Genomic DNA, 15913 nt, shown 5'->3' on the forward strand with positions numbered 1-15913 from the left:
TAAGCAATTAAAGAGAAAAAGTCACAGCTTTGCCGGAAAGGCGAAGCAATGAACGCAATAGCAACAAATTGGAGGTCACGCGCAGAATACTAAGCAAATAGAAACGTGCCCTGCGTTTCTCACGCACAAATGATGCACGAAACGTACTCACAGGTACAGATGAACGCGAATAAGCGTCTGAGTTGTTACTTCATTGTGTCTTAAAAGGGTACGCTTTTAGCAAGGGGATATTGCAATAATTTCAGTGACCTTTGTGCGCGCAGTAAATACAACAGAATCGTTCCAGGTAAAGCCCAAGTCAGTCAAGATGTACCATCTTCCCCTCCTCCTCACCGCGAGATAAGGGCACTCGAGAGATCATCCACTCCCCTTCTTTTCGCGGGCCATAGTACGTGCGAGAGGTGAAAGCCGCTGCGCGCTCATTGCACCATCTTGTTGATAATTAGAAAACACAATGATTTCCCCCCAAGATGCCCGCCAACAACGGAAAGTAGTAGGTATAAATAGCTTGCGATTTGGACGTTTCGAGAGATACTCTTCGGTGGCACAGTGGTTGACGCCTCGAATTCAAGACGCTGTGGTCCCACGTTTGATTCCGCGCGCCGGAGTCTTTTTAGGGATTTTTTTTCTTTCTTGCGTTTTCATACATAGATACGTGTACATATACGGTGCATGGCATTGACGCCGACGCCTGTGGCGAAATCCAGTCGAGAGTGTCCGTATAATTGCTATCGCAATGAAATAATATTGCTACAACCCATATATACGAGTAAGCATCGTAGTTATATATATTCTGGACATCACAATAATTTTGTCGGCCTAAGCAATAAGAGGTGGATTTTTACGTGGCGAGCACGCATGTAAAGATCTATACTGGAGCACTGACCAAATTTTCTGATTCTCCTAGTCAACCAGTTTCAATGTCTAATAGATTGTCCATAAACATAACAAGATAAGGGTCTTGTTCAATTTCTCACCGTAGTACTTCTTAACCTACTGCATGGATTATCACTACCATTTGATTTGTTTTCTTCAAATGTTCTTTGGAGAAACTTTTTCACCAGTTTCATTCAAAAGCTAACCGGTTTGCTGGTGTTTTCAGTGATTAGTGCCATGGCGAGTCATATCACCATGATGTTTACAAACAATCATAATTTGTTTGTTCAGCGCGCAAAGAGCTCGCTTTCTTGAAGCCTTTTGTTTGTCAGCTGGGGACGTTCCCGAATTTCAAATATGCAAACAATAATTTTTTTAGATATGTTGATGGCGGTAAGGTTTATAAGACTCTGTGAATGCGAAATGAAGAAGATTTTGAGCAAACTGGTTATTAATACAGTTTTCTTGTTAGAAGAAGCAACTCGCGCACTAAAACATCATTTTGCTCATGCAATGCCATCTACCAGTTAGACACATCGAGATACACTTCGAGACAAAAAGGGGCCAGCCATGCACAACACGGCTACATAGTATATTCAGGGTAAGCACAAGCATCTACATGTGGCCTCATAAAAATGTCTTTGCATGCAGATTTCTCTGCATAACATGAAGCAGATGAACACTAATTATCAATATCAACATAGGTTGATGCGAATCTAAAGTGCCGACCAACTGCGTATATAAAGACTGGAAATTGCAGAGAATTAAAGTATTCATCAATGTTGTTTGGGAGAATTGTTGAGCATAAACCTTCCTTAAGCTTCCTGCAAACAGCAACCGTGTTGATGGCATAAGAATGTGTAACAAAAAGCGTGAAACAGTTGTAAACTGTTAAATAGCTCAATACGTGTGCACTTCAAGGCTTTAAGCTTGAAAATAGGTGCAGAAATATAGGTTCAGGAATATAGGTGCAGGAAAATAGGCGCGGGAATATTTGATCGGCTGACTATAATTTGGCCAGAAGGACGGACTGTCTGATATATTGTTAGCGCTGTGTATGTGAGCTTCTCTTCAATTTTGTTCCGTCTCTACGCGTAGTGTCACGCTCAATATGTATCAATTAACCCATCAACAATCAGTGTACCGGTCGGGCTATGCAGTCTGCCATCGTTAAACCGCATTTAGCACGACAAATAACCCGTGCGTACATTATTTAAAACAGCATATGGTATATTGTAAGAATTTCGCGTTACGTTGACTCTCGCAAATACTCACACAGAAGCTGCGATGCGTGTCATGTGTGCTACTCGGGTAAATGTTTGAGTACTTGTGTGAATGTTTGCGAGAGTCAAGGTTGCGCTAAATTTTCGCAATATGACGAATAACCAACTAGCCCAAAAACAAGTTTTATTGAGCATATGACAGATAGCGAATGGTGAGAGGTTGCGAGAAAGCTTGCAAAAGCCAGTTTGCGATGCGAGTTGTGAATGTTTTAAACATGCTGCAACATGTAACAAATCAGCCCGCCATAATGGTCTTGTAGTTTTGTAGCTCAAATGCTGACCCGCACGTATCGGGATCCAATCCTGGGTTCGGCGGCTACATTTTTAATGGAAGCGAAAATGCTTGAAGCCCGTGTGCTTACATTTAGGTGCACGTCAACGAACACGAAATGGTGTAAAATGCCAGAGCCCTTCAATACAGCACTCCAAATAACGATACAGTGGTTTTGGGGCGTGAAACCGCAACGATTATTATTAATATTATGTGAATAACTGCAGTTCCTTTCGATAGTTTGTCACACACAGCGCAGCGGCAAGCGCATCGGGAAACATCTTCACCAAATTCGCACCGATGACCTTGCCCGTGCACAGGACGCTACGCATACACCGGCCATTGCTGAGCTTCCTCGTCGTACTCTAGCGCAAAATAGAGCAACGGCCGAGCGGCGCCGGAAGGCCGCCGACGCGGCCACGCATCAATGCCCTCCGCTAAGCGGCCGTCTCACAGCGACCCGCTATTTGCCTCGCGGAAATCCGGAGGCGGCGCGCTTTTGCAGGACCACGCTCAGGCTTTTGTAGGGCAGCCTTTTTGCGCCGTCCAATTCGCTCGGAGCGCACAGCACGTACACCTGCTGTGGCAGATGGCATAGGCGTTCAGAGGCCTGCGCTTGCGTGACATCGATAATTTACCGCTCTACATCGCTCTTTGAGTGCTCAATGTTATTGGTATCACCGTTTTTGCTCTGTTTATGCATCGCATGCGTACAAATCAATGCAGACTTCCCGATGTTCTGAAGGAAACAATTCACATTGATTGATTAGATAACGTAATTTATTATGAAGTGAGTTAAGGACTGTCCAGTTGGTAAAGAAGTAATAAATTGTTCACCTTTTGCATTACGTTATCTTGCATTCAGACGTTTAGTTCTTTATGAAACATATAGTGCAGTACAAAATATAACGGTAAACAACATATGCGTAGGCAATTCTGTCGGGTCAATAAGCCCTGCATTTTTAAATAAATGCGTTATTAATAAATGGTGCGCTTATAAATGGTGCGCTTGTTTTCGCCAGTGCCTATTAGAGTAAATAATATATGGCAGAAGTTGGGCTTACAGCAACATCTACTTCCAAATTGTGTAACTCCAGCGCCAACTCCTACCTTCACACATTTAGCCTCCAGTTCATAACAGTTACAACGCATGCAATCAAAAAACAGTGCTCCTATAGAGTCATCTGGCGTGGTGGTATAGCGGTGACGGTTCTCCGCGGTAGATCCGAAAGTAGCTGCTTAGTTCGGCCACTGAAGTCTTGTTTCAATGAAGACAATGCGATGGAAGCATGATTACTGTGTTATGCCATTGTTTGTGAGGACACTTCAGCATGTGTACTGTGTGATGGGTACACTTTAGCAGTTCACTAAGAACGGAATAAGGTTTCAATAAAATACATAGAGTCAAAAGCAGCGATGGAACACGATTACAGAAAATCATGGACGGGGCCCCAGTCTTTGAGTGGTCTTCGCAAAAAATACATCGCAGAAATGGTGACCCTCAAGCGTGAAATCCACCGAACCTCTACCGTCGGAACCAATCCGCACTAATCCACGCCGTACCGGTAGTTGCGGCAGCTGCCACCGGATTCCCTTACCGTGAAGTAATGTGGGTGCAAGTCGAAACATCGAAAAACAGTGGCGCGCTCGCCATATCGCCGTAGTCAGAGCCCGCAGCGGCAGCAAAGTCGTCTGTAATCCCTCTTCTTTTTGTCGGCAAGTGTCAGGTGAAGCAGAATGACTGTTGTGAACAATAGTAGCGAGATGTGTTTACAAGGGGGAGGCAGGTCAAGTATATGTGTTTATAGTCGTGTGTGGGTGTGTATCGTTGCCTGTGTGTTTACACGCGTAAAAACTCTTTCGGGAGGAGGGAGCACCTTTTTTTTTCACTACTTCAGTGCGAAACAGGTGACATTATCTCCGCTCGACCAAGTTTGCTGCGTTTTGAAAAAAAAAGCAGGACCAAACAAGGACCCCTGCTTGCCTCGTTTCTTCTTCGGCTAATGCATGTTTCCAGTTCTCAGACATTACCACTAAATTCATTGCCAGCAGGCCCACTGTTTCGAAGATATTGCTCCTCTAGTCATGATGCGCAATACCGACATGTGAACACAATGCGAGTGGAGGGCCGCAGGAACATTCGAGATATCCGGCGCCTGCTTTTTGGTTAGCGCTCTTTGAGGAAGGTGGCGTTGAATCACGTTTCAGTGGCGTGTTTTATAAGCGCTGTGAAGGATGCGGAGTTTTCCAAGTGCGAAAATTTTGTTAGCTATGAACGGCAGATTCCGCAGTGTGCTAATCTTTTTTTTTACCCCTACTACACCCCCAATGATTCAGGGCTCTACCTCTTCCAACTTATTATTAAGAAATGTCGGGGTTTAACGTCCGAAACCCATTATAGTGTCATGAGGTCGTGACGTACACGAAGGGAGCAGACTCAATGTTGAGATGAAACTTTTTATTCAGCCAAACTTGTGGCGATTAAACTGAACGTCGGAGTACGGCAACACACAGCCACTGATAGCGGCGAACGGAGCGTCGGCCGTTGATCAATTCACAAGCGGTGGAGGACGTTGGAATATATACACAGATACCGTCGAATATTCTAGTCTTATCACTGGCCGTCGCGCAAGCTCTGGAATATTCTCGAGTGTTTGCGTCTTGCGTACAATTTCAACACAACGATCTACAATGACCGAGAACCTCCTTGAACCGCGAGGCGCAGTTTGCGCTGAGCATTCCTGACAGGCTTTGTGGGCGAAAACCGAATGAAATAAAAATGAAGATAGCAAATAACCATGGCGATTGGCTCAAGAAGCATGCCACAGTCGAGCGCTTCGGAAATTTCTAACACGGTAATATAAACGTGCACCTAAATTTGAGTACATGGGCTATGAGCCTTTTCGCCTCCATTGAAAATGCAGCCGGCATGGCCGGGATTCAATACCGAGACATGCGGGTCAACAATCCATTGTCATAACCATTAACCGTCGTGACGAGTCTATTCATTCTAATTTTCCCATTATTAATTTCTTATGAGTTCTTGCAGTCGTGCTGCTCATACACTCGCCTATCTTCCAAAACAGTCAAACTTCGTGGAGCGCTGTCTTCCAGGCTTCAATAGCAGTCACCACATTGCCTCGAACCAATGTTAACATTACAGGGTTATACTTTTCTACTAATCTTCATTTTCTTCACCCTGCCTAGCCTTCCCCAACGCACCATGGTATGGAAGGAGACGTGCTGGACTATGTCCATGCTCTTGCATCGTGGAGAGAGGACTAAGGAAGAACGCGTCGCCTGGAGACTTCAGAAGCGGAAGATCGTCAAGTCTGGTACGACGCTCCTCCGATGGTTGTTCATCATCGACATTGCGCTGTTTGCCCTGTACGCAATAGCACCGCGTATACCTTTCAACTTCAATGCCTATGTGAGTATGGGTCACAAAGGGAGTTCTTTTCGTGCGAAAAACTCATTGATGGTTCGTGTGTTTGTTTTTTTCTTTTCCTCCTTCTTGTCTACAACCCTAAAAATAGTTAACCATGAAGCCCTGTCTAAAATGCCACTTTTTTGCAAGTGGTATACCATCTTCTAGCAACTATTAAATTACGAGCGATGTTCTCGCAAAAAAAGTACAGCGAGCTTTGAAAACTTCAAAATTGAGGGTGTTGGAGAAGGGCATGCTGCTTTGGGGACCATTATAAAACTGATAATTCGGTGTATTGCAGCGATTTTGCTAACACCTACGGCGTTCACGCAGTACTATGCTAGAAAGTTAGTGGTGTGGGATATCTCGTAAACGTTTTTATTCATGACTGTTCACCAACGCTTTTGCTGTGTAAGGCGCTTTTCAACTGGTGTCCTGTGTTTTTACAGTTTATCAAGAGGCATATCTCAATCGTAGAAAAATACAGTTAAACAAAATATCGTAAAGTATGCCTTTCTTGCTTCTTTCGTGAAAAGCACCGCCGGATGAGTGGCGTAACCATTTTTGACACTCCGTTTCATGCATTTCGTATTTCTCGCGTCGCGGACACTTATCTGTCACGACTACAAAAGCGTGTGCGCCTGTTGTGTTTGAGGCATATAAGCAGCACATAAGATACGACCTATAGCTTACGGAAAGCTTACGAAAGATGACTGGCTTTCACCGTAATCAAAAGTAAATGTAAGCAAGGAAGCGCTATCTAAAGATTAGTTTTGGTCAATTGATACTAGACGCAAGCTTAGGCACAACAGCACTTTGTGCGCTACACGCAGTGTGGCGCCATCTCTTGCATGAAGCAGCATAGTACGCTGCGACATTGTTGTCACCGCGACCAGCTTAGGCTGCAGGCCGCCGCTGGTTTTAAAGGAGCCCAGATGAGGCGCTGGAGTTTCACAGAGTAAGTGTGTGTGTGTTTAGATAGTCGCTATTAAAAATTGCATAAAAAGTGTCTGTGTACCAAGAGGTACAGCTTCTGTGAAAATGTGAAAAAGCATTCGGAAGAACTCGGTGTTCTTCGTGTTGTAGTGTTGTTCGTGTTGTTCGTGTTGTTCTCACAATGATGGCAGCGTGTTTCGCTTGAGGGCCCGGGTAACAGTGCTATATCTTTTCGCAGGTGGTCGGCTCAAAGCCGCTTACAACAGAAGCCTAAAGCACATTTGGCTAATATAATACTTCTCTCCTATTTAAAACGTCATTTCTGCTTACTGCGTTGCTTTGCAGCTGGCGCGACAAGTGGCGCGGGAGCGTAGCATTGGTCGGCAATACGCAGACAACATCGATGAATTGGGTGGATACAGTGAAGCCGATGATGCATCAATGTTCGACTTGTACAATGATGATTACCGAAGCACATATGGTGACGACTCGGATATAGGAGAAGAGAAGGATGCTCAGCAAGGTGCCGATTATTCAGGTACCGTTCACTAAGTGCCTTGAACACGCGCTCGTATTCATTCCTATGATATCAGCCTGTTCCCTACAATGTAGGGCACGTTAGGAGCAAATTTGTGTTCTGCAGTGTCGTGTCTCTGTGCTTGTGGCATGTTTGATTCATTGGTGTTCAGTGCAGATGAAATGTTTACCCCTCCACAGGACATTGCACATACGTGAGCGGCATGTCTAATAACCAGTGCTCTCTATGTCGCCATACTACCGTGTTATTAAATTAAGTTTAAAACAGTGAGTAGCAAACTGTTATACAGTAAATTGCAAGTTCTAGGTGCACAGCTTGCTAGGCCATATGTATGGATGTTTAATTGGTAATTAGTTCAAACACTACATAGTGAACGTCCTACACGGTTGGAAGAGATATAGGAAATGTAAAACAGAAAGGAAGAAAATAAAATTAATTAATGGAAAGCCTTGCTCGCATGCAACAATGTTCGATATCGGCAAGTTAAACTAGGTGAGTGGTCCGACGACAATGTTAACACCGGTTTGTGGAACACTTCGTGTATAGCAGATGCAGCTGACAGGCACCTGTATTGCAGTAAACATCACAGATGACAACTCTGGCACAAGAGTATGCTTTGTGCGGTAGCGCATCGGGTAGCAGAGCTACTTGCTGCTCACTTGTCTTTGGCGAAGCCTTATCACCATCCGAGCGTTATTTTGATGTTACAAATCATTTCAACGGCGCACAACCTCACGACCTCGCAAGTAAGGCGAGAAAGTTTTATATTGGCGCTTATTTACATCAGTATATAAATTACAGTTTTTAACGTTCTAATTACGGCATGAAATAGTGGTTGGAATGCTTATTTGCATTCTGTGTTAATATTTTCATGGTTTTAGAAAGTACGATTATGAAGAAACGTAAACAATACACCACACCACCGTTCTAGAACGGCCTCCAGGACAGTGGGCGTCAAAATGCGCGCGCCGAGGCTATGCTCAACGATTACTAAGCATAGGTTCGTTCGAAGCTTCTCGTTTGGCTGCCTCAGGCAGCACATGTACATGCAAGCGAATGTTTACGGGACACGCATGCGCGCGGTATTTGTCCAGCGCACCGTCAACACACGCAGTGTGCAGCCTAGTGTTAGCCTGCCTCACGCAGCTTTCAAGTGTCCCTGTGCAATACTGGGATGTTCTGTGCGAGAGGGTTCCTGTTGAAGCCTACTTGGCTGTTACCAGCATTCCCCGCTAGTAATGCGCGATATAGTGGATTGGCCACAATCCACTGTTCTGAAAAGGCAGGTCACTATTTGATTGCAAGCTCTCACCCACGGCATTGTAACACACGCAAGAAGTGGGATGCCGGGTTGTATTTGTTCACCACTGAACCTTAACCTGAACCTGAACAATGTAAATTAAACCTGAACAATGTAAACTTCGTTTAATTTTTGTCCGAATGTGTTTTTTACTGTTCGTTTTTTTTTTGTTTATATAAGTTGTGCAATGAGCATTGTACTTATTTTCTCTGATTTTGCTCCTGGCTGTCTGACGTGTAAGTCCGGGGTGAAGGCCTCGTCAGGAGACATACGAGTCTCCTTTTGCCTTGCCTCGTGGACATATTTCATGTCATGTAACTATGTCCGAAATAAACTGAAACTGAAACTGAAACTGTTCAATGCAGACACCAATAAAGTCAGAAATGAACTGTCGTATTATCGGTTAGAATAACTGCCACTTGGGTGTGCTGGTATAAGTTTGTGATTACAGATGCAAAACTAGAGCACTGACCTAGACAGAACGCAGGCTTTTCAGTGTTCTTCCTTACTCTGTAGGTTCTAGTTGTGCTTTTGTAATCAAGAATCACGAGCTTTAATTTGTGAGCATGAATTTGAATCAACAGTATGGTACAGAGGCATTCAACCAGATTCATAAATGAAACGTTTATTGAAGAATACAGCTGCAGTGCACTGATGCGTGTTGTGTTGGTAAGCTCATCAATGTCGTTGCACAGATGACAATGGAAGCGGCGAGAGGGAAGAACACCGCAGAAGAAGCCAAGCGAGCTCGTCAAAGAAAAATGATTGCCTGGCCACAGAGGCATGCACTGAGGGCTGCTCGTGCAAGTGCCCGGGCTGTAAAAGCGCAGCCGAATCGGACACAGAAAAGGCAACTTCCCATAAAACAACCACTGAGCACTCCCACAAGAAATCTGAGCAACGTCGCCGCAGCAAGCGGCTCACAGGCACATGCAAGGAAAGAAACGTTCTTCGCCGGCACATTCCAAGGGATACCCGGGCAAGGTACTTTATCGTAAGTATCTCAGTGTAACTATATTCTAAGCAATGTACTAGACCGCTTATTTGGGCGTTACTTTGAAGTGTTGCTAAACACATCTCTTGGACACCATGCATATGCGCACATGCAAAATTGAAAATTTTCGAAGGTGTTCAGGCATCCGCTTTCCTTCCCCTGTTGACTACACCAATGGCGCCTGCCATCAACGACACAAAGCTCTGTTGGTGCTCAGTTTGTAGCCTGTTTTTCTTTAGTGCAACGTGCACATTGTCATCGGCAAGCGCTTATTGCGGATGTGCTGTTAGACAACGTTCAATCTATCACTGCTTATTTTTCAGCAATACTTATACAATGCGCGGGATGGCGAAATTTTCCCACTCCACGACAGAGAAAGACTTGATTAAGGAAGACATATATTTTTGACAACGTCTATATATCGCTGGCATGCTCCTCTGTCATAATTGTTCAGTGAATTGGGAGCGTAGGAGGAACACATCAGTTCCCTGAACAATTAATATTTACTAATTAGGCACCTTTGCTATCCTGTTGCAATATTCCTCTGTATACAGATGGGGAAGGGGACTGAAAGATTTTAGTAGAGAGGAAAGAAAGATGCGAAAAAATTGTGACTAAGTTCGCACATTGAACATGCGCAGAGTCTCGCGTTGGTATTGGTGAGCGCCGGTAATAGCACCAAGTGGAATCGGCTCGCCATGTTAGCCTTGTGGTAATGGTGATCGACTGCTGACTCGAAGATCGTGAGAGTGAATTCCGGCATTAGTGGCCGTGGAAGCGAACATGCTTGACGTCAGTGCTGCACATAAATTCGGGTTCAGCGAAAATAACTCCAGGTGCATTTTAAAAGTTAAACGCCTTTATTTGTGTTCAAAACGTTTCAGGAGAAACAATATTTAAGACACGGGTGCCTATCAACGTCAAGTGCTCTGTAATATGTCTTTTTTTAACTTTTTACGCACAGAGAAAAAATTCTATTAAGAATGCAGTACTCAGCCCAAGCATTTACCATTTCCCAAACTCCAATGGAGCCCATATTTTCTGAAATCCTACTCTACGCGCCGTGCCTCAGAATGATGTAGTGGCTTTTAGGCGTGATAGCGGAACAATTATCATTACTATTTCTGTGCTACAGGCACTCCGGCGTTCACGCTAGACACGTGCTTGACTCAACGCACTTAATGTAGCGCCGAAACGAGAGAGAGGACAAAGAATAACGGTCAACGAATGTCTGCACGTTGTCTTTCTGCCTGGATGTATAGACAGACCTGTACCCTTCCGATCGAATGATCATTTGTGCCACGGAGCCATAGCACTCATATAAGGAAGTAGTAACTATACGCAGCAAAAGATAAAACCTAACTACTGCCTCGAATTCAGCCACCGTTCAGATTATCTCTTCTTGGTTATCTCTACCTGCTCAAAGCGAATTTCGGCCTAAAGGTTCCCAGACTTGAATGCTTTGAAAACCTCAGCCTCGTCACCTTGTACTGTACAATAGAGTTAGTTACTGAAACATTCGAGGTGTTCAACTTATCGTTAGCTTCTATGCTCTTCGTGGATTTTGCACAATAATTGTCTTCATTGTAGTGTGACCATATGCACAATTACTCACAGCTTTGTTCTTCAGAATACCCGCTGTACGCATTATCCGTGTCAGTGGCCTGCAATATAAAGCGGAACGTAACCGTTTCAGGAACACATCTACAAGCCGATGGACGCCGACAGCATGTTCCGGCAAACGCCGTGTGCAACGCCGAGTTGCCGCTGGCTGCAGTCCCTCCTGAACAGTGGCGGCTCGCAAAGAAGGGAAGCCGCAAACAGGAACCGACCCTGCACCGACTTCTACCGTCATGTTTGCGAAGCCAAGGCACGGTCCCCATACAAGATCGGCTCGGACAAGCTCATGGACAGCATGCGTCGCATCATAAGCCGTCACAAGACCCAGAATGGTGCCCTGCCCGCGAACTCTGACTCCCTTTTCAAGCGTTGCATGGAAGGCGTGGATCTCATGATAAAGGACCACATCAGATAGTGAGTTTTCTTTTTCTGCATTGACCTTTCTCCATAGACACGCGCAGGATTCCCAGATCCCACAGGTAATGCCTTTTTAACAGCACGAATACATTGTACTATCTTCTTCAGTAGCGCATTGTGTGTCACAAGTACAAAGATTCCCGAGCTAAGGTTGCGCAAAGCAGAAAAAAGATTCACAGCATATCCATGGAGGGAACGATGTTCAATGAGGCTAAGCACCTGTTCGTTCGTCCGCCCGTGCTTCTGTTCGTGCGGGCTTCCATGCGGCCATCTGTTCATTCATGCTTCCACCGGTACGTCCATGCTTCCGTGCGTGCGTACATGCGTCGGCCCATCCGTCCATCCGTCTGTCTTTGGGCCGTCCGTCCATGCTTCAACTAAATGAAAACCACTAACACCATCTAGTGATAATATTTTCAAGCACATATACACACAACGCCATCTATTGAGCAATTCATAAACTAGATGTACTACATACTACATCTATTACAAGCACTACTATTACTTCTACAGAGGAGGGAACGATCCACAGCCTAGCGCCTACGCCCCCCCCCCCCCAAAAAAAACGATATACACTGTTGAAAGCCGAGGATAACTTTATTCCGTTAGCTGTCATATTGACTGTTATATTTTGAACAAGTAGAATGTAACATACTCTAGTTACCTTCAATCAATGCTTCGATTCAATGCTTCGATCATACCACAAGATATTGCATTCGTCAATCATAATTACTACACTTGTGGTTTCTTATTTAGCATGCAATGATACTCTAATTTTTCACTTGTTGTTCGGAGAAGTAGATGTACTCGGGGGCTACCTGCGAGAAACGCGTGCTGGGGTGTACGGTCAATTTGCTAAATCGCTCAGAGACAAGCTTCAGCAAAAAGTCAGTCGAAAATATGAACGTACAGATGCTTTAAAAACAAGAGAAAAAACATGGTGAACGCATTCACAAACCACGTCAGGGGCGTGACTTCGACGACCATGCACTTGGATGTAAGCCGAAGCTGTTCACTATAAGAAAATCAACCACCTACACAGAGTGGTTGGTGGTGAGGTTGAAGCTCCGGAGGTTTTTCAGTGACACTGTGAATGCTCCAAGAACATCGCCGCTTCCCGCTCTCGCATTCCGAGATCCGCTTCTCGTTAAGTACGCACTTCGCGGTGGCGTCCTTGGCGCGCGCCCTCTCGGGATCCGCCTGGCCACGTGCTTGCGATCCAACACGTATGGTGACAATCCAGGAGATGAAGAGATAACGGGCGCACGAGTGGTGCCCAGCGCAGCAGCCAATCAAAGAGCAGCGGCTCCTCCAACGCCATCTAGTGTCCATTCACAAAACTGCCGTATTGCACGTATCAATATGAGACAGCGCCATTTATTCAATGAGAAGGAAGATGCTACTGGGTAAGCTGGAGGGAGGGGCTCCCCCTCCCCCCCCCCAGATAATAAGAAGCTTCGTCCCTAAAATCACACGCACCTTCTGATAAATTTGCAACATCTTGACACATATTTTACGAATGCTTCATAACTTCCTCACCGCATAATTAATTTTTACGTATAAAAGCATTCATACTAGACACGCTCCGAAAGAATCTATGCTAAAGCAACGATCCAAATATTTCTTTAAAACTTATTTCGGGCTTTCCATTGTCATTTTGCAGCGATTGGGACGAGAAAAAGCTAGATGGTTGTACCTCCACCTTGCCCAAGACACCATTGACCTTATCGGAGCGATTCTTCAAGTCCGGTCGCCGTCGCACCATGCCGGAGTTCTTCGATTACATCAAAAGGTACAACACCAATGCATTCCGCGTGACGGTAGCATGTGCTGCAAGAAAAGTTTTGAAGATTTGCATTTATCAACAAAAGAAATGTGAAAAGCCTTCCCCATTGAGTGTCCTGGTTCACAACCATTAACCATTCTTTGTGATCGCAAACACTACGTAGCCCTCACCCCAATAGTGCAACTGAAATTGGGTGGAATGCTGAAAAATTCTTTCTTCTCTAAGTAACGCCAATCCAGTTGAGCTCCGTATGTGAAATATGGGAAACAAAGTTACTGAAGTTTTGCTTCTGTCACATTGCCTACGTAAGTATCGAAGCGGGAAGGAAGTGACAAGCATCGTAACATGCCACAACGCTTTACTACTGAATAATTATGATGATTCACAGTACAAATTTTTCAGAACTTTCATGCGTTGGAAGGAAGCGCGTTATAAACAAATACGCGAAACGCTAATGCGCGACAAATAGCCCAATCATATATCGTGGAGGTATTGATTCGGTCTTGCTTCACCGCAAATGGGGGCTGTAGAGGTATTTTCAACCTCATATTTACTAACATGTTTTCTAACACACACTGAATGCCTGATGGTGTAAAGCGTGGTGATTGTCTTTTTTATGCCCACGACGTCTGTGACTATAAAGATGCCTACGCAATTAAAATACGCACACGTGAGGTTTGTGTTACAACTGAAGTAGGTGCCGCATTTGCCCCTTAATGCTTTGTGCAGCCTTACAAACAACCTTAGCCTCGACGACTCCACTGAACCTGCTTCGGGCTTCTTCACACGTGAATGGATTCCAGCCGCCTGCCAATGGGTCGCCCGCGCTGCCCGGTGTCACTACGCCATAGACCTGGCAATGGAGTCCGGAGAGCACCTGGACCGATACCAGCTGTACTGGAAGGTCATCTACTTCTCGCCCCTCCTGGGACCTATGGTGCGTATATTCGCACGTCTTTTTACCCTCACCATTCACGATCGCGTAGTAGAATTGCAAGCCCTATTTTGGTCAGGGAAGACAAAAGTTTTTACTGAAGAACCAACTTTTGAATCCCCGATAGATAAGTCTGCTTGCGATTTTAATTTCCATTAGGTCCAACTATCTTCGAAAAACATTGTTCTTCACAACTGTGATGTCACCGATGGCAAAAACGAGCTGAGAGTGTGCACATAATTGTTATCGCAGTAAAAAAGGGGCCTTTTGAGATAACTCATTGTATCATTCATAGCATATCGGTGTGAGTGGATACTGCCTAATCAAGATGGACAGACATGCATTGCGCCATATTCCTCATACAAAAATAATGAAATAAAATTATCAATCTAAGCTAAGTAAATACATTAAACTTAGAGAATACTTAAAAATTGTTGAGCAAAAATAGTTCGACTGCATTCGACTTCAACGTAGTGGTGGACAAATTATACGAAGACCTAGAAATACACACTCCGCAGGCAATATTTTAACTTCACTGATATGGCTCCGGGTATTTCTGACACAGGCAAACCGAATCTTCGAAGCAGTGTTTGACGAACCACCAAAAGCACGCGTTCAGGCTTGCTTCAACCTGATGGAAGACCACTACATCACCAACACCACAAAAACTGCCCGTCTCGCTCTCAAGCATGCCGTGCGGCGGCCCCATGACATCCTCTCCAAGGTGTCCTGGCTGCTCCGCTGGGCACTGAGGGATCGCGTGCCGAGGTGGCTTTCTCGCCGCAACAGGCAAGGTCCTTCATGATCGATGGTTTCTACTTGAACTAGTTGCTGTATGTCATGAATGGTGAAACGGCAGAAACGACGGACAAGTGAAATAACAAATGCCATAAAACGCTCACTAATAACATACAATTTTTATGCTGAAAATTATACTGTATGTACAAGGCACGCAACGTGAAATAACATAGAAGATTCGAGCGTTGGGCGATTTGACATTGCCTTATGAACGGCGAGTTGGTATTGCATTTTTATTCACAATGAAATGACTAATAGACGCAATGGTGAGGAGGGAGGCACAACGCTACCAGCTGGTGCCATGAGTATGCATGGAAGGTAGTTAATTATATAAGCTATCTTTGTGTGCGTCAGGGCAGCCATGAGACAGCGTCGTCAAGTCTTCCTGTGGTACCTGGTTGTGTGCCTTTTGTTCTGCTATTTCCCGTAAACACAGAGAGGCAGTGGTTAGACGTTCGATTTGTCCCAACTTTCACTTGTCCCGTCGTTCGTGCGCCATCACTATTTTATCTTGATCGGCGGTGCATTTATCGTATACTTTGGAACATGTCAAAACAGTATATTTCAAAGCACGGCATCTATACACGACTACACTTCTTATCGAAAGGGTATATATATACTTCTCACGTATAAGGATGCCTTAGCATCTCCACGCGGTGTGAACGAGTGGAGAAACAGCGCTGGCGTCCTTGTCTACCATGTTTGCTGGCCTCCCACAAACTAGGCTTTGCGC

The 15913-nt window shown here is 44.9% G+C and overlaps 1 protein-coding gene across 1 annotated transcript in view; it reads left to right on the forward strand.

The window, feature by feature from the left end:
* Window positions 1-3641: 3641 nt before the first annotated feature.
* Window positions 3642-15913, forward strand: part of LOC119165755 (uncharacterized) — a 52347-nt gene continuing 40075 nt past the window's right edge. The window contains exons 1-7 of the mRNA XM_075871470.1: window positions 3642-5860; window positions 7139-7331; window positions 9327-9625; window positions 11322-11659; window positions 13326-13454; window positions 14178-14385; window positions 14948-15171. Of these exons, the coding sequence (XP_075727585.1) occupies window positions 5579-5860; window positions 7139-7331; window positions 9327-9625; window positions 11322-11659; window positions 13326-13454; window positions 14178-14385; window positions 14948-15171 (1673 nt within the window). The 5' untranslated portion in view covers window positions 3642-5578. The remainder of the gene's footprint in view (window positions 5861-7138; window positions 7332-9326; window positions 9626-11321; window positions 11660-13325; window positions 13455-14177; window positions 14386-14947; window positions 15172-15913) is intronic.

The sequence above is a fragment of the Rhipicephalus microplus genome, chromosome 8 (assembly GCF_043290135.1).
Source record: "Rhipicephalus microplus isolate Deutch F79 chromosome 8, USDA_Rmic, whole genome shotgun sequence".
In the NCBI taxonomy this organism is placed as follows: Eukaryota; Metazoa; Arthropoda; class Arachnida; order Ixodida; family Ixodidae; genus Rhipicephalus; species Rhipicephalus microplus.